We start from the raw sequence: 17791 nt of genomic DNA, 5'->3' as shown, positions 1-17791 counted from the left end.
AGAGTGTAGCAGCTTTGCGTCCTCGTCTCCTCCGTCCTCGCCTCAGACTGCACCTCCTGTCTCTTCATCCCTAAATCCGTCCTCCGTCCTCCGTCTGCAGGAGTTTGACCCTGAGGAGTTCTACCACTTGTTGGAAGCGGCTGAGGGTCATGCGAAGGAAGGTCAGGGCATCAAGTCTGACATCCCCCGATACATCATCAGCCAGCTGGGCCTGACCCGGGACCCTCTGGAGGGTAAAGCCACCATCACTCCACTATATATGTGTTCATCACGTCTTCTCTTTGTCTCCTGTTGCATCAATGACCTCGTGTCTCTGTTCAGAAATGACGCAGCTGAGCAGCTACGACAGCGGGAACCCAGAGACCCCAGAGACGGACGATTCGACCGATGTGAGTGTACGAGCCGCGAGAAACGAGCTGGAAAAAACGCCTCTAAACTTAATTAAAAACGATTAAAAACGTTCTCTCTGTTTCGCTGTGTCGTCTCAGAGTCGAGGAACCACAGTCCCTGCAGCCCCCCCCCAGCCTAAAACCAAAGCCCCCCGAGAGGAAGACTTTGAAAACATCAAGCTCATCAGTAACGGAGCATACGGGTACGAAGGCGCCGGCACTTTAACTTAATCTACAGGAAGAAATCAAAAAAAAGGAGTCGTGTCTGTTGTTTTTTTGGTTTTAAAAGATCCGACATCGACCAAACAACCGTTTTTTCTGTTCTGAGACACATTTCACTGAGAAGTGATAAAAGTTACATTAATAACATAAACTGTAAATAAAAGAGATGAATGGAAGAGGCCAGAGACCTCTCAGCCAATCAGAAAATAGGATTTCTTGTTGCCGGGTGAAACAGTCACATGGTAACCACGCGTTCCCCAGACGCTGCACATGCAAAGAAGTTTTTATGTGTTTTATTCCTGTACCTGTGTCTGTAGCTTTAAATGCAAACGAGCTTTTAAATGAAACTTTCCTAAACTTGTTGTGAATGTGTCTTAAAGTTTCAACAATTTCTGATAATAATAATAATAATCATAATAATATAGATCCATATGTTGTAGCTCTGACCAGGCAGCTACCGTGCTAACTTCTTCTTCTCATTCTCCTTCTCCTTCTTCTTCTTCTTCCTCTTCTTCTCCACCTTCTTCTTCACCTTCTTCTTCTTCTTCTTCTTCTTCTTCACCGTCTTCTTCTTCACCATCTTCTTCTTCTTCTCCTCCTCCTCCTGCAGCGCCGTGTTCCTCGTGCGCCACAAAGAAACCCGGCAGCGATTCGCCATGAAGAAGATCAACAAGCAGAACCTGATCCTGAGGAACCAGATCCAGCAGGCCTTCGTGGAGCGGGACATCCTGACGTTTGCCGAGAACCCGTTCGTGGTGTCCATGTTCTGCTCCTTCGAGACCCGGAGGCACCTGTGCATGGTGATGGAGTACGTGGAGGGTGAGCTCGGTTTCCGTCCCGGTTCGGCTGTGTTTTTATCTCGTACAGTCGTGGGTTTTAGTCTGACTCTGAGGTTCTGTCCTGCAGGAGGAGACTGCGCGACGCTGCTGAAGAACATCGGAGCTCTGCCCGTGGACATGGCTCGTATGTACTTCGCCGAGACCGTCCTCGCTTTAGAGTATCTGCACAACTACGGCATCGTCCACAGAGACCTCAAACCTGACAAGTAAGACGCCTGGACTCCCGTCAGAGCTGAGGTTAGAGATGATATTAAACGCTCTGACCCTCTGTCTTCCTCCTTCAGTCTCCTCATCACATCCATGGGACACATCAAACTCACCGACTTCGGCCTCTCCAAGATCGGTTTGATGAGTCTGACCACGAATCTGTACGAAGGCCACATCGAGAAAGACACCAGAGAGTTCCTGGATAAGCAGGTACCAGCTCCGCCTCCACTCGCTTTGAATAGAAACGTGTAGCACATAGTTCTGAGTCCACATCGATGATGGGGGGGTTTGCTTCCTCTGCAGGTGTGCGGCACTCCGGAGTACATCGCCCCAGAGGTGATCCTCCGCCAGGGCTACGGGAAGCCGGTGGACTGGTGGGCCATGGGCGTCATCCTGTACGAGTTCCTGGTCGGCTGCGCTCCGTTCTTCGGGGACACGCCGGAGGAACTGTTCGGTCAAGTCATCAGCGGTGAGTCCACGGTGAAAACATTTCAGATTTATGCAAACGCAAGAGGAAAGTTTCTTCAGCTTCGATTCAACTTTAATTGTCCCAGCGTTCACCTTCAGAATTACGATTAGAAAACATTTATTTGTCCCACAGTGAAGCAGCAGTTTGAAACAGCATGAACAGGGGCAGAAATGAATTAACAGTGGACTGTGTAAAAGATAAAAAATAAGATTTAAAAAATTTCAATAGAATAAACAATATTCAGTTGTTGGCATTTATACAAAAAGTATTTAACTGCAACAAAAACGATTTTATTGTAACAAAACTTATTGAATTGCAACAATTGCAATTAAAAGTATCGACTTGCAACAAAAAATATAAAATATAACAGATAAATATATATTATAAAATAATATAACAGATTATGATTGTCAGATATTACACAGGCTTGTATTCAGCACAGATTAAATAGTTAATGGTGAGTGTTGAACCTTGAGGAGTAATAATAATATTTCACATATCACCAGAGTTTATTGTGGAGCTGAACAGCAGCAGGAAGAAAAGAGCTTCGGTTTCTTTCCTTCACACAGCGAAGCTGAATCAGTCTGAGTCTAAAACTGATGAAGGAGTCATATTTATTCTCTATTTATTACTTTTGACTGTGAACAACAGACTCCTCCTTCCTCCTTGTGCTGATGTTGGCTGATGTTTTCCAGGTCAAACCTTTACAGGTGGTCACTGACTAATTCCTGCTCCAGTAATAAACGTTGTCTTGTCTGTATTTTATCGGGAATATTAAATGTTTGAGGTCAGAGATCAATAGAGACGTTCCTGTACAGCGGACGAACGCTGGCTCCACTTAAAGGGAATAAAATCAATCGTGATTCCTCCTCTGTGTTATTTTTATCCATGTCGATGATCATGAACCTCCATCGATCCCTGTGTGTCTCTGTTATAACTGTCTCAGTGTGGGAGTAATTACAGATGCTTCTCTGTTGGATTAATGAGACGATAAACGTGACCGATGCGTTTGTGTCCGTGTCAGATGAGATCATCTGGCCGGAGGAGGACGAAGCTCTGCCTCAGGAAGCTCAGGACCTCATCACCAAGCTGCTGAGACAAAATCCTCTGGAGAGACTGGGAACAGGTAACACACATCACCCCGACTCTGATCCGCTGGTCTTCTAGTCTGAAGGAGGCGTCTGCACGGAGAGATGTTTCCTTTCAAGCTGCTCCAGTGGTCGAGTTTAAAGTGGCTTAAATATTTCCACACAGCTCAACCTTTAACGAGCTGCTCGGTCGTACGTGGGTCAGCAGGAGCTTTTTGAGCCAAATCAGAGCTCATGTCGTTAGGAAGCTTCTTCAGAAGTTTCTTCTGATTCAACCAACACATTTCTTCAGGCGAATCTGACAACTTTGACTAAGAACAAGACCACTAGACCAGTAGAGAGATTCTGACTTTAGTGATAGAAACTTCAGAGTCTCGTCTTTAAAAAGAGACCGAGACCATGAATGAGCTCCAACATGTTCATGAGCAGGATTCAGTTTATTTTTGTCCTAAACACGAGTTTTTTTTACAAAAAGTCTGGAACGATGAGGTTAAAAAGTACCTGGCCTCCAAATTCACTAGATCCCAAAATCCCAGCCTCAAAGGACCCACAGAAATCAAAAAGCTTCTGTTTTTAGGCCACAAACTAGTAGATTTATGTTGATACAAGGAAAATATTTGTGACTTTTTATCCTTAATTCAGCGTCGACGAATATCTTTAATCCTGAATCAGATCGAGTGCATTTGTGTAGATTGAAGGATTATTTTCTTGATGTGCATCATATTTTGGCCCAAGAGCTTCTAAAACTTGAACTCTGCAGACAAATGAAGTGAATCTGCATTTGCACTGAAGAAGTTTCTCCTCTGTCTTCAGTGTTTCTTTGCCCTTCAGTGTTTTTCTGCAGCACATAACTTCTCAGCTTCTCGTCTCTTTGTCTTTTTTGCTGCTTGTTCATTCGATCCTCTCTCTCTCTCTCTCAGTGGGAGTTTTCTCTTTCAACCTTGTTTTCTCCGCTCTGAGTTTTTCCCTAAATGAAGTTGCGACCACACTCCACCAAAGCTGCTGTAGCCGACGCTCTTTATTCCTCCTGCGTCTCCACAGGCAGCGCCTTCGAGGTGAAGCAGCACCCGTTCTTCACAGAGCTGGACTGGAACAGCCTCCTGAGGCAAAAAGCCGAGTTCATCCCTCAGCTGGAGTCCGAGGACGACACCAGCTACTTTGACAGTAAGTCTCAGCCTCATGTATCTGCAGCGTAGATCAACCTTTAAAACCTTTAAACCGTAAAACCTTTCACCGCCGTGTCCGTCTCAGCTCGCTCCGACCGCTACCACCACGTGGACTCGGAGGACGAGGACGACACCAACGACGAGGAACACGTGGAGATACGACAGTTCTCCTCCTGCTCGCCTCGATTCAGCAAGGTACCAACAAAACGTCTGTAATCTGGAACGCGTCGTTTCACTGTCGACTTAAGCAGAAAGAAAGAAAGAAAGTCTGACTGGTTTCACCTGTAAAAACATTCACTGACGTTTCATGGACTAAAATGTGACGACGACTAACGAGCTGATGAGATGAAAACTAAATGAAATATGAACACACATCAAATACTCGACTTCTTCTGACGTCTCCTGTATCTGACGTCTTTAGTTCTTAGACGAGACGTTTTTAACTAGTAAAGAACTAAGATAATATTTCTTTACTTCATAGTTTTCTTACTGATTGTGAGTAAATGAATAAACATCAGAGTGATGCTCCTTCTAATGTTTATTCTTCCTCCTCATTTGTAACCACAGGGCTTGTAGCAGCTAGCTAGTTTTTGTAGCTACCGCTAACTGAGATCAGAGGCTAACGGTCCTCGTCCAATCACAGGACAGGACAGGGACACACAGTTTGAAAGATGTCCAGTCAGACATTCAGTTTGTCTTTGTCTTCGTTAACGAGATGAGCGCTGATGATGAGCGCTGCCGTCCAGCTGCCGTCCAGCTGCCGTCCAGCTGACGTCCGGTTGACGTCCGGTTGACGTCCGGTTGACGTCCGGTTGACGTCCCCTGTCCTCTGTGCAGGTCTACAGCAGCATGGAGCGTCTGTCTCTGCACGAGGAGAAGAGGACGCCTCCTCCCACGAAGCGCAGCCTCAGCGAGGAGGGAGGAGATCGCCTGGACAGCCTGAGCGGACTGAAGTCCAGAGACCGGTCCTGGCTGGTGGGGTCTCCAGAGATGTGAGTTCTTCGCCCTCCAGAAAACTTCTCCTCTCGGTTTTATTTTATTTTCTGCTCATGCGTTTGGTTTTTTCCTCGTCTGTCTCGTCCAGACTCCGGAAGCGTCTCTCAGTGTCCGAGTCGTCCCACACGGAGAGCGACTCCAGCCCCCCGCTGACGGTGAGGAGGCGCTGCTGCTCCGCCATCATCGAGATGCCGCGCTTCGCCATCTCCTCGGAGGAGGAAGGAGGCCAGGGACCAGGTAACAGCGAAGCTCACGCTCCTCTTAACAAGTCTGGTTTTCAGACTCCTGCAGGTCTTAGAAGCAGCTGAAAGTCCCGGCTCTGCTTAATATTTGACAGGTTCAGCAACAACAAAGTGTCCAGGTGAGAGAGTCTGAGCAGCAGATGAACTTCCACCCGAAACATCACTTTGAAAAGAGTTGGAAAGTCAGAAAACTTTAGGGAGGCTTGAGGGAGTTTGTGTTTTTTGGTGGATGTTTATGCAGAAGTTGCTGGTGAAGGAGGACGTTATGTTGGTTCTTTCCTCAGTTCAGGCGTCTGTTTCATTCACCACCTCCTGTGGATTAAAACGTCCCTGTCCAGGAACAAAAATCACATTTTAATCCAATTTTTCATGTTTTTTTTTCATACAAAATAGGTCTGTTGACCTATAAGAATTATTGTTTTTTTATTTTAAAATTTTTGTATTACTTAAGATTAAAGAAAAAAACAAATGTAGTTAGAACAAATTAATTATTTTATTTTATTTTTTTAGTTCTGACTGTAATCTCTTTTAATCTCTTTTTTCCCTCAGAATTCTGACTTTTTTCCTTTATTCTCAGAATTCTGAGAAAGAAATTAAGAAACTCTGAGAAAAATCTAAGAATTCTCACTTTAATGTCAGATTTTGTACTTTCTTTCTCAGAGTTCTGACAGTTTCTCAGAATTATGAGAAAAAATTAAGAATTCAGAGAAAAAAAAATCATTGTAATTCAGATTTTGTCAGTGGCTCTAACCCTTATCCGTAGTGTAGAGATAAACTTTATCACAGAAATTGTGCCATATGCATTAACCTGCGATGCCATGTCCCTAAAGTTGCCTGAGGGTTAAAAAAGAAACGTGTGACGAGCTGTAACTCCGGTTCCTTCTCTCTGTTGCTGGTGTCTCAGGTGGAGCCGGGAGCCGTAAGAGTCCCAGTCTCCTGGGCCCGGGTGCAGTGAGGGGTCCACGAAGCGACGAGCTCCCGCTCGCCATCCCAGAGCTCCCGGTGGAGCGAGAGCTGAAGCTGGACGAGTCCCCCACCACCCCGAGCTCCACGTCCAGCCAGACCAGCAAGGCCACGCTCACACGTCAGTAACCAACACGAAGCCAAAGAGCTAAACACATTGAACTCCTGTGACACTTACGTTCCCGTCCCGTGTCCCTGCAGCCGGCAGCTCTGGAGACGTGAGCGGTCCCTCCGACTCTCGGTCGACTCCTAAAGCCATCAGTGACCTGGCGGCTCGACGCGCTCGACACCGTCTAATGTCTGGAGACGCAGACAAACACTCCACCCCGAGCTCCAGACCCCTCAACAAGGTCATCAAGTCGGCCTCAGCCACCACCCTGTCTCTCATGATCCCCTCAGGTCAGGACTACAGTTCCTTAGTTACTTTACTTGTTACTTCGTTTCTTTCATTATTATTTACTCTCTTTGTTTCTTAGTTTCCTTCTTACTTAGTTTATTTCATTCTTACTATCTTAGTTACTTAGTTACTTTATCTCTTTCTTACTTTCTTAGTTAGTTACTTTGTTGCTGTCTTTTTTTCTTAGTTACTTGGTTACTTTCTTTCATTCTTACTTTCTTACTTAGTTGCTTTATTTGTAACTTAGTTTCTTTCATAATTATTTACTTTCTTAGTTACTTTTTTTATTTCTTTGTTTCTTAGTTTCCTTCTTACTTAGTTTATTTCATTCTTACTATCTTAGTTACTTTGTTTCTTTCTTACTTTCTTTCTTACTTAGTTACTTTGTTGCTGTATTTATTTATTAGTTACTTGGTTACTTTCTTTCGTTCTTGCTTACTGTCTTAGTTAGTTACTTTATCTCTTTCTTACTTTTTTTCTTACTTAGTTACTAAGTTGCTGTCTTTATTTCTTAGTTACTTTCTTTCATTCTTACTTTCTTACTTAGTTACTTTATTTGTTACTTAGTTTCTTTCATTCTTACTTAGTTAGTTACCTTATTTCTTACTATCTTAGTTACTTTATCTCTTTCTTACCTGTTTTCTTTCATTCTTAGTTACTTAGTTGCTGTCTTTATTTCTTAGTTACTTTCTTTCATTCTTACTTTCTTACTTAGTTACTTTATTTGTTACTTAGTTTCTTTCATTCTTGTTATCTTAGTCACTTAGTTACTTTATCTCTTTCTTACCTGTTTTCTTTCATTCTTTGTTACTTGGCTACTTTCTTTCATTCTTACTTAGTTACTTTATTTATTTATGTATTTATTGATTAATCGTAGAGGGTTCATTCAGGAAACGTTCAACCTCAGGACAAAACAGTAATGAAGACATGTGGACCTGGTCCAGGTCCATGTTTAATATAAAATGCTGTAAAGTGACGTCTGTGACTGATCAGTGTGAAAAGATAAAAGAATAAAATGAGACGGAGTGAATAATAAAAACAGTTGTTCTGAGCTAAACCTTCTGGAGTCGACTCTGTCCACTCAGTCCTGTCCCCTGTCTCTGTGTGTGTAGACCACCACGGAGCGTCCCCCCTGGCCAGCCCCATGTCCCCTCACTCGCTGTCGTCCAACCCGTCGTCTCGGGACTCGTCTCCGAGCCGGGACCTGTCTCCGGCCGTGACCAACGTCAAACCGGCCATCGTCATCCACAGGGCGGGGAAGAAGTACGGCTTCACCCTGAGGGCCATCCGGGTCTACATGGGGGACTCGGACATCTACACCGTGCACCACATGGTCTGGGTGAGTCCCGGGGATCCAGGTCCAGGTCCAGGTCCAGGTCTGGACGTCGGTTGTGATGTTTTCTGCAGATGTTTTATCAACATGTGTCTGTGTTCAGCATGTGGAGGAGGGGGGGCCGGCCCACGAAGCAGGACTCAGGGAGGGAGACCTGATCACTCACGTCAACGGGGAACCGGTCCACGGTCTGGTTCACACCGAGGTGGTGGAGCTCGTCCTCAAGGTGCTCACACAACATTTCATGGTGCTTTTAGACTCTACAATAAAACATAAAAACATAAGAGAGGATTTGATTTAACTTCCAGAGACCTGGTGTCCTCATATGAGGACGTCAGGGTTTAGACTTTAATCTGCTTCATTTACAGCTGTCGCCTGCTTCATTTATTCTTAATAACGTTTCTAGTTTGATACAACATGAAAATTTACTTAGTTTATTTCTTTGTTTTTAGTTACTTTGATTCTTTCTTTCTTAGTTAGTTACTTAGTTTCTTTCTTTCTTTCTTTCTGTCTTTCTTTCTTTCTTTCTTTCTTTCTTTCATTGTTTCTTTCTTACTTAGTTATTTAGTTTCTTTCTTTCTTTTAGTTACTTTCTGTCTTACTCACGTTCATTCTTTCTTTCTGTCTTACTTAGTTTCTTTCTTTCTTTCTTTCATTGTTTCTTTCTTACTTAGTTACTTAGTTTCTTTCTTTCTATCTTAGTTACTTTCTGTCTTACTTAGTTCCGTAGTTCATTTATTTATTCATTTATTTCTTAGATACATTTATTTCTAAGATACATCTCAGGACGTTAAACAATTAATTTTATCATTTGTCCTTTTTTTCTTTCATATAAAACAAAGGAAACAGTTGTTATGAGACTCATGTAAAAAGGAGTAAATTTACTTCTGTAGCAAATAAACTCTTAATTTATTTATCATTATTAACTTTAAATTCCAGAACAGACCCAGACGTCCTCTTTTCTGTGGATTCTTTGTCGTCTGAGAGTTGATTCTGTGTGAAATAAAAATGAAACCCTTTACTTATGTCCTGTCTCTGTCCCTCAGAGCGGAGCCAAAGTGTCCATCTCTGCCACCCCGTTTGAAAACACGTCCATCAAAGTCGGTCCCGCCCGCAAGACGACCCACAAAGCCAAGATGGCGCGACGCAACAAGAAGACCAAGACCAAGGAGGGGCAGGACAGGTGGGCGGAGCCAAACCAGAGGAAAATTAAAAATAAATAATGAAAAACATGAGCGTGTGCAGCGATTTAAAAGCTTTTAAATGTTTTTTTCCTCCAGCACTAAGAAGAAGACGTCTCTGTTCAGGAAGATCACCAAGCAGGCGTCTCTGCTCCACACCAGCCGGAGCCTCTCCTCCCTCAACCGCTCCCTGTCTTCAGGGGAGAGCGGCCCCGGCTCCCCCACCCACAACCTGTCCCCCCGGAGCCCCACCCAGGGCTACAGGTCCACGCCAGACTCCGCCCACTCAGGTCAGAGACTCACCTGTAATGTTCACGTCCATTTATTCCTGGAATCAAATATCTCAGTAAAGAACTGGTGATGGAAACGCAAACATCTCTAAAAACCTAAAGCTGAAACGTTTCCTCGTCACCAGGGGGTCATGTGACCAGATTAATTTTAAACTCAAATCCCATCATGCTCCATTTCTACACTGTGTAATTTAATTGTTACGTTGTTACCATTAAAAAAATAGCACATGTTAATATTTTTTTCTACTTTTTTTCTTCATAAATCTTTTAATCCACTTCAGCACTAATCACAAATACCAAAAGTTTGATTATTTTCTGACTTTTAACTCTTCATATGCCAGTGCAAATCTTTTGGGGAAAAAAATAATATAAAATATAATATTTTCAATTAATATTTTCAATAATGTAAATGCAAAGTGTGTTTATTTTTTTTTTTTGTGCCCGATTTACGAAAATTGTTACATTGTTACAATTAAAGGACAAAAGTTTCCTCTTCAAAAATGACCTAAAAATTGCACGTTAATATTTTTTTGCTTCATTTTACATAAATCTTTTAATTAACTTCAGTCCTAATCACAAATACCAAAAGTTTGATTCATTTCTGACTTGTAAGTCTTTATATGCCAGAGTATTTTCAAAGAACACACAAAAATTTTAATATTTACCTTTTTATTGGTTTCGTTCGATTAGTAGCAACTTTCTGATGTTTTTTTTGTTTTGCCCAATTTACAAAAATTGTTACGTGGATTAAAAGATTTATATAAAAAAAAAAAGTTGAGGACACTTTTGTCCTTTAATGGTAACAAGCTCTTATCTCTCGTTTAGAAAGTCAGTAAAACATCTGGTGTTTACATGAATTCAGATACTTTTTCTAGTACATTCACAGGAGGAACTGATAAAGACTCAGATCTATGAGGAGATATTCTGTCTTATCCTCTTCACTAAATAGAACATGGAGTCACCCTCATGACTAGAACAGCTTGTCTCTGATGGGATCTGCTGTACAAAAGTTGTTGGTCCGTTCTGTTCTTGCTGTTGTTCATGTGTCGACTTCTTGCTGCAACTTTGAAACGACTCCAGTAACAGTATCAGTAGAATCTTTTCCATGTGCGTCCATGTTGTTAACATGTTTTCTCCTCCTCCTCCTTTTTCCTCCTCAGTGGGAGGAAACTCGTCCCAGAGCAGCTCCCCCAGCTCCAGCGTCCCAAACTCCCCGGCGAGCTCGGGCCACATCCGGCCCAGCTCCCTGCACGGCCTGGCCCCCAAGCTCCAGCGCCAGTACCGCTCGCCCCGGCGCAAGTCAGCCGGCAACATCCCCCTCTCGCCGCTGGCCCGCACGCCCTCCCCCACCCCGCAGAGCAGCTCCCCCCAGCGCTCGCCCTCGCCGCTGCCCGGCCACGCCCTGGGCCAGGCGGCGGCCGTGGGCCAGTCCTTCCCCGTGAAGCTCCACTCCTCCCCTCCCCTGGTGAGGCAGATATCCCGGCCCAAGAGCGCCGAGCCGCCGCGGTCGCCCCTCCTCAAGAGGGTGCAGTCGGCCGAGAAGCTCGCCTCCTCCCTCTCCAACGCCCCCTCCTCTCCGTCCGGGGCGGCGGCGGCGGCGGCGGAGAAGAAGATGGCGGCGGGCGCCGGCGTCGGAAGCCGCAAACACAGTCTGGACATCTCACATTCGGACTTCAAGAAGGAGATTCTGCAGAGGGAGCCGAGCTTACAGAGCCTCCAGGTCAGAGGCACCGCACAGATAATACGTTTTACACTTTACACTGTTCTGAAGGAACAACACACAGGACGTTTACATGCATGTGAAAAAAAAAGAATTATTGCCTTAATCTGACTTTAACTGGACAACAAAGTTTATGTAAAGATGTTACTTCAGCTAATATCAGAGTTCTATATAGATCATGAGATTAGAAATGGATTTTCTCGTATAGACGCTTTAATCAGAGTTAAACTAGACCCGGAACAAAGACATCCAAGAAAACCGGTCGCAGAAGAAGAAGAAGAAGTTAAACAGAGCCAGTGTAGGGTTAAAGTTAGTTGTTTATTATATGACGTAATAGGTCAACTGGAAAGGAGCCATGTTAACCTGCTGAAAGGACACATATCGCCCCCTAGTGTGCAGGAGGGGGAGGACATGTTCTCATCAGTTGCATGTAAACTGGGACAGAAAGTCCCATTTTGAGCATAGCTTAGTGAAGCTGTGCATGTAAAGTCAAAAAAGGATTAGTTACACTTCTAATTACACTTCTAATTATTAATATTCTGGATGTATCTGTAGTGATGAAAAGCAGCTAATAGAGGTGATTTATTCTGACTTTAAGGGGCAGAACGTGACTGACGTGATGATTTGGTTCTTGTGAGAGACATTAGGGGCAATTTACCATTTAACATAACCTATAGGTAATATTCTGAATTAGCAAGCTAACGAATGCTAACTAAGACGAATGCTAATCTGACTGCAGACGTCTCGATACTAATGGAACGTAACAGAATAATCTCCAGGTCAAACTCTGCTTCACAAAAGTTATTTGCTGCCTCTGCAACTCAGTTCAGGTAAAAATATATATATTTGTAAAGAAAAACACGCTATTTGTGTCGGTCAGAATACTGTATTCAGGTTTGGCTCCACCCCCTGATGTAAACTGCTCCCTTCACTCCTCAGACTCTTGTTCCTGACGCTACATAACTAAGACTGAAATGAATTCTCTGTCTCGTTCCAGGAGTCGGCCAGTGAGGGTCTGCTGTCCTCAGCAGGACGAGGGGTGGAGAAGGGCAGCCTGCAGAAGCCTTCTTCCTCCTCGTCCTCCTCCACCTCCTCCTCCTCCACCCCCTCCTCCTCCTCCTCCTCCAGGAAGTTGGGGCGTCAGGAAGGGGACGGGGCCGGGGCCCTGGGGTCGGTGTCCGGCTCGCTGGGTCTGGCCCCCGGGAAGAGCAAACTGAAGGACAAGCTGTCTGCGATCCGCCAGGACCGGGCCGAGCGCAGGGAGTCGCTGCAGAAGCAGGACGCCATCCACGAGGTGGACTCATCCGAGGACGAGACGGACGAGGGGTCCGAGGACAGCCAGGACGGACGCAGGGGGGGGGCCACCTTCACCCCGCCCCCGCTGCTCAGACCCACCACTGTGAGGACGGGGCCCGGCGGCACCCTCCCGTCCCTCTGCCTGTCCCCCTGCACGCCCCACGCCACCTTCAGCCACACGGGCCCCCCCCAGGTCGGCCGGCCCACCCCCTCCCACCCTCCGCCCTCTGTGGCGGAGACGAAGCCGGGGCAGAGCCCCCCCATGGCGGGAGAGAAAGCCGGGAGCTCGGCCCCCTCCCTGGAGCAGAGGAAGGCTCCTGAGGCTCCTCTCCCGTTCTCCACTCCGGGCAGCGCCTTCATCTCAGTCAGCAAAGACACCTTCCTCAAGCCGACCCCCCCCCCGGACCTAAAGAGCCCCAAAGCCAGGACGGCGCCGTCGGAGCCCAGAGGAGAGGCCCCCACCTCGGACGCCCCCAGCAGAAGCACCGCCCCCTCTACGGAGACCCCCACCACCACCACCACCACCACGAGTTCTCCCGAGTGTAGAACCACCTCAGCTACATCCGAGTCCAGCGCCGACGCCCCCCGCACCTCCTGCTCCTCCCCGGGCATCCCCAAGCAAAAGAAGGAGGCCGACAACCGGAGGACGGCCGCCAGTCTGAGCGCCTCCTCCTCCTCCTCGTCCAGGTCCAGCTCCCCGGCCCCCCCCACCGAGTCCGGCGTGGACAGGGTCGTGTCCCAGCTGGCGACGGTGGCTAAGAGCGTCCTGGGTCCCGTCAAACTCAGCACCAAGGACCAGAAAGCGTCCGCACCCTCCGACCCCCTGAGCCTCCTCGCAACCCCTCAGTCGCCCCAGGTGTCCCCCACCAGGCAGAAAACTGAGCACACCGCTCCCCCCGCCCCCTCCCAAAGACCAACCAAGCCCCCCATCCAGAAAGACTCTGCAGCAGCAGCAGCAGCAGCATCATCCTGCAAAGACGTCTCAGAACGGCCCCCGTCAGCCGCCCCCCCAGACCGCTCTGCTCCTGCCCAGCGGCCCCCCCTCCACACGACCCCGCCCGCCACTTCAACAGCATCTGAGCCACAGCGTAAGGTAACGACGGCCGCCTCCACCACCACCACCACCACCACCACGTCTGCCCCCTCCCAACCAGACAAAGCGTCCAGGAAGACGACGTAGCAGCGAAGCTGCAGGATGAAAAACGCTCGGTGGTTTTTAAAAGTCACACAAACTGCATGTTTGGAAGAAAAGATATAAAGACTATGAGTTGATTTCACACTAATCAGATGGTGGAAGCCCCCCCCCCCCCCTCGACGTTCTGGTTCCTGCTTTTAGATGAAATGAGGCCACGAGGAGTTTGTTTCTCTCTCTGAAAACATGCGCGGGGCAAGAAATAGAAGAAGCTCACGTCCACGCAGACACGACTGGAAGACGATCACATCTCAGCAATAAATGCATCAGCCGCGAGCTAACGAAGCTAACGAGGCTAACGAAGCTAACGAGGCTAACGGGGCTAAACTCAGTCCTTCTTCTTCTTCTCACCCCAGATTATCAGACTTGTACCAAACGCCTCGGTGATGTTTACCGCTCCACAAATCTCTGAAACTAAAACAACCAAAGTTTGACCATAAAAAGACGTTTTTTTTTTTTTTGTTTTTTTTTAGCAGACGGCTGAGTCGTCTTCTCTCCGCTCTGCTCGGCTTCTTGGACGTATTTGTCAGGGTTTGAGTTTCTCCGCGAGGCCACGGATCTGAACCTGGTTCACTTTTTCTATTTCTGCCCCGTGGAGCTCTGAGGGCGGCAGGACTTTTATTCTTCGGTGTCTGGACCAACTTGCTGTGTCTTTGCCTCTGATCCTGTAAAGTTTCGTTGTACGTGTGTGTGTGTGTGTGTGAGGGTGAGTGTGTGTGTGTGTGTGTGTGTGTGTCTGTGCATGGTTTATCTGTGTGTGTATATATATATAAGAATATTTAAAGTTCTGTTTGTGCATCTGTTTTATACCCCGAGTGTGTGTTTGCGTGTTTTAGGGCCGAGCGTTACAGTTCTAGTCACGTTTTTCTAGTTTCAGGTCCAGAAACAAAAAGTCCCATCGAGTCCGAACCACACGACCGTGGAGAATCTCTCTGTTTACATTTAGTTTGTGTAGTTTTTTTTGTTCCAGCGCGTCCGGGCGTGACCTCTGACCAGAATGTCGTGTGTTCGTATTTTAGTCGTGTGATGACGAGGTCGCCTGCGATGGACGACGACTGATCCGCTCAGACTCGTCTCTGCGCTCACACTTGAACAGAATCTTTTTTTTTTTTTATTATCATTATTATTTTTTTAGTTTTTGTCGTAGATAATCCGACCACGTTGGATGTTTTTCACACAGGCAACTCAAAAAAAAAAAAAAAAAAGAAATGTTGCAGAGAAATGCAGCTCGGAACAAAAAGAAAAGGAATCAGATTTCAGAGTGAACCGGGACAGATTTGTGAGCAGCACATTTATACCCGTATGTAAATCTACATGTAAATAAATCAAAGCGACTCTGGATTCAGATTTGATTCAGATTCGTTAAAACAGATCCGCACTCTTTCACTGATGCTTAAAGAAACAGTCAAATCTAAACCTAAATGGAACATTTCACGGTTTCATGATCCACTTTCTTCGTGATTTGTATGAATACTTGATTCAGTTTGAACCACGTGAGTCTCTGAAACGTTCTCCTCCATCATCTCAGTCTGAACTAAGAACGCGTCAGTTTGCTGCACAGACTCGTATCATATTCACTTCTAATGCAGCAGAACCACTTCCACTGATGATTCATCGCCTCCCTCTGGCTCCTCCCTCTGGCTCCTCCCTCTGGCTCCTCCCTCTGGCTCCTCCCTCCGTCTCCATGGTCACGGTTTATCTGACCTCCAGCTCTGAAGACCAGGACCAACAAACCAGTTCATCAAACCACCTCCACAACAAATGTTTTCGCTTTTTCTGCAAAAAACTAAGACGCTAAAAGTGAAACATTCATGCAACAGTTTCACCCAAATAGTTTTTTAAAAAAAAACATTTGTGCAGCGTTTGATTTATGCAACAAATCTGTCCCCGCGTTCCCTCCGTCCCATCGTCTCCACTGAATCTGGACCGAGACCTCGCGTTGGACGAGGAGCCTTATCACCACTGAGTCTGAACCACCGCTTGTTTCCATGTGCAGTCGGTCCGTTAACCTCGTATCTGTGTGTGAGCGGCAGCAAAGACGACGGCAGTATTTCCAAACTGTGTGTGTGTGTGTGTGTGTGTGTGTGTTTGTTTTTTAAGAGCGACTAAAAGGAGGAGGAGGAGGAGGAGGAGGAGGAGGAAGAGTCGACTGCACCGTAAAAGCTTGAGAAAGGGTTTAAGAGACAGAAAACATCGCTAGAGTAAAACCAGTGCAATATCTTTTTATTTTTTAATGTGGTAAAAGCATGTTGTTGTCAATCTTACCTTACAACAATAATAAAGTTTTTTTTTTTTATCTACTCTGTGGCTGCGCCGTGCGTTCATTGTGTTTTATGGTTCCTGCAGAGCGTCATGCTTTTTACATTAAGGCACAAAGATTCTCAGCAGCGACACTGAACTCACATAAAGTCAGAAAGAATAAATGGGACGTGACGCCTGGTTTAAAGCAGCTGCACTGCAAAAATAAGTAAATAACAGCAGGAGCTGAGTCTCCATTTACCTCTGATTTATGATGAAATATCACACATTTGTTGCATTAATTAAGATCATTTTTATGATCCTATTTATTCCAGTGTTTCAAGCATTTTTCTAAAATTCAATTTATGTTTAATTTAATGCAGCAAGTTCATGCATTAAACTGAGTCTGTGCATGTTTAGCCCAGAAGAAGACGAACCTGATCCAGATCCAGATCCCGATCCTCATTCTGATCCTGATCCTGATCCAGATCCTGATCCAGATTCTGATCCTGATCCTGATTCCCCCAAATCTATAAAACTTCATTGATGGTTCAAACGTCCTGTGCAAGAAATGTTGTTCTTTAATCCGACTGCAGTGACATTTCTTTGAGGTGAAACTGTCAAATTAATTTCTTTTACTACCTGTGGCTGGGAAATAAATAGTCTCTCTAAGCATTATGGGATATCGTATGAGGTTGTAGTTTCCAAAACCAAAATGTAGTCCTCTAGTTTCCACAGTGAATTAATAAAATTTCCCGAAAGACGAGATTTCTGCAGAAAATGTGTTTTCAGGCCTTAAAATCTCTCCAACTATAAATTTAATCTGTTCTACTGAGACTCAAACATGGAAAAAAAAATAAAAAACTTAAGTATCTAAAATCTTTTTTATTTATTTTACTCAAAATAAATAGGATAAAGTTGTTCACAGTAAAAACTGAACTCAAAAAAGCAAAAGAAACATTAAAATCAGGAATATGTGACTCAAGCCTCCGTAGCTTCTTTGTGTTCAGGTCATAATATAGATTTCATTTGTTGCAGGACATTTTGTTCTTGTGTCGACTCTACAAAGCGTTTCTACTCCTGGTTCACACTCACTTTACTTTGCTAAAGGACAGACTTTACGTAACCATCACTGCTAAAACTGTAATTTGTCAAATAAAACTGTCGTTGTAAAAACAGTGGCTGTGTTGTGAATAAAAACTTAAAAGACTTTTAATTTAGTCGTTATCTATTTTAATAAGGTGAGAAACTAAAAACGATCAGATGAAGCTGATAAAATAAGAAATTCCATCATGTCTATTTAAAACCTGTCACTAATATTTATTATGGAGATAAATGAGAGAATCTAACATTTAAATCAGTGCTGAGGAGAATTAACTTGGACGTTTCATCTCTCAGTTTTTTACAGTGTTTTCCTCTCAGAGTGGATCTTTTCCCTCGTCTCATAAATGTGATGCCCCCCCGTCCCCCCATGTCCCCCCCGTGTCTCCAGGTTCATGCCAGACATTTGATTCTCAGTCATTTGTCCTCATCACGACCTGGTTTTTACTTCCGGAGACCGAG

At 45.3% G+C, this 17791-nt stretch overlaps 1 protein-coding gene across 14 annotated transcripts in view; it reads left to right on the top strand.

Moving 5' to 3' along the window:
- The window catches only part of mast2 (microtubule associated serine/threonine kinase 2), a 144096-nt gene extending 127806 nt beyond the window's left edge, over positions 1-16290 (top strand). For all 14 annotated transcript variants that reach the window (XM_047586486.1, XM_047586484.1, XM_047586483.1 and 11 more), the window contains 20 exons: positions 101-233; positions 322-389; positions 489-592; positions 1222-1430; positions 1518-1656; positions 1735-1867; positions 1961-2126; positions 3151-3252; positions 4256-4378; positions 4466-4575; positions 5218-5372; positions 5465-5613; positions 6523-6702; positions 6783-6980; positions 8091-8317; positions 8415-8537; positions 9358-9494; positions 9592-9782; positions 10943-11502; positions 12500-16290. In XM_047586486.1, coding sequence (XP_047442442.1) covers positions 101-233; positions 322-389; positions 489-592; positions 1222-1430; positions 1518-1656; positions 1735-1867; positions 1961-2126; positions 3151-3252; positions 4256-4378; positions 4466-4575; positions 5218-5372; positions 5465-5613; positions 6523-6702; positions 6783-6980; positions 8091-8317; positions 8415-8537; positions 9358-9494; positions 9592-9782; positions 10943-11502; positions 12500-13978 — 4686 coding nt within the window. In that variant the 3' untranslated portion in view covers positions 13979-16290. The remainder of the gene's footprint in view (positions 1-100; positions 234-321; positions 390-488; positions 593-1221; positions 1431-1517; positions 1657-1734; positions 1868-1960; positions 2127-3150; positions 3253-4255; positions 4379-4465; positions 4576-5217; positions 5373-5464; positions 5614-6522; positions 6703-6782; positions 6981-8090; positions 8318-8414; positions 8538-9357; positions 9495-9591; positions 9783-10942; positions 11503-12499) is intronic.
- Positions 16291-17791: the final 1501 nt, after the last annotated feature.

This window comes from Mugil cephalus, chromosome 6 (assembly GCF_022458985.1).
Source record: "Mugil cephalus isolate CIBA_MC_2020 chromosome 6, CIBA_Mcephalus_1.1, whole genome shotgun sequence".
In the NCBI taxonomy this organism is placed as follows: domain Eukaryota; kingdom Metazoa; phylum Chordata; class Actinopteri; order Mugiliformes; family Mugilidae; genus Mugil; species Mugil cephalus.
The sequence above is the reverse complement of the archived record's forward strand: the minus strand, read 5'-3'. Positions and strand labels throughout refer to the sequence as shown.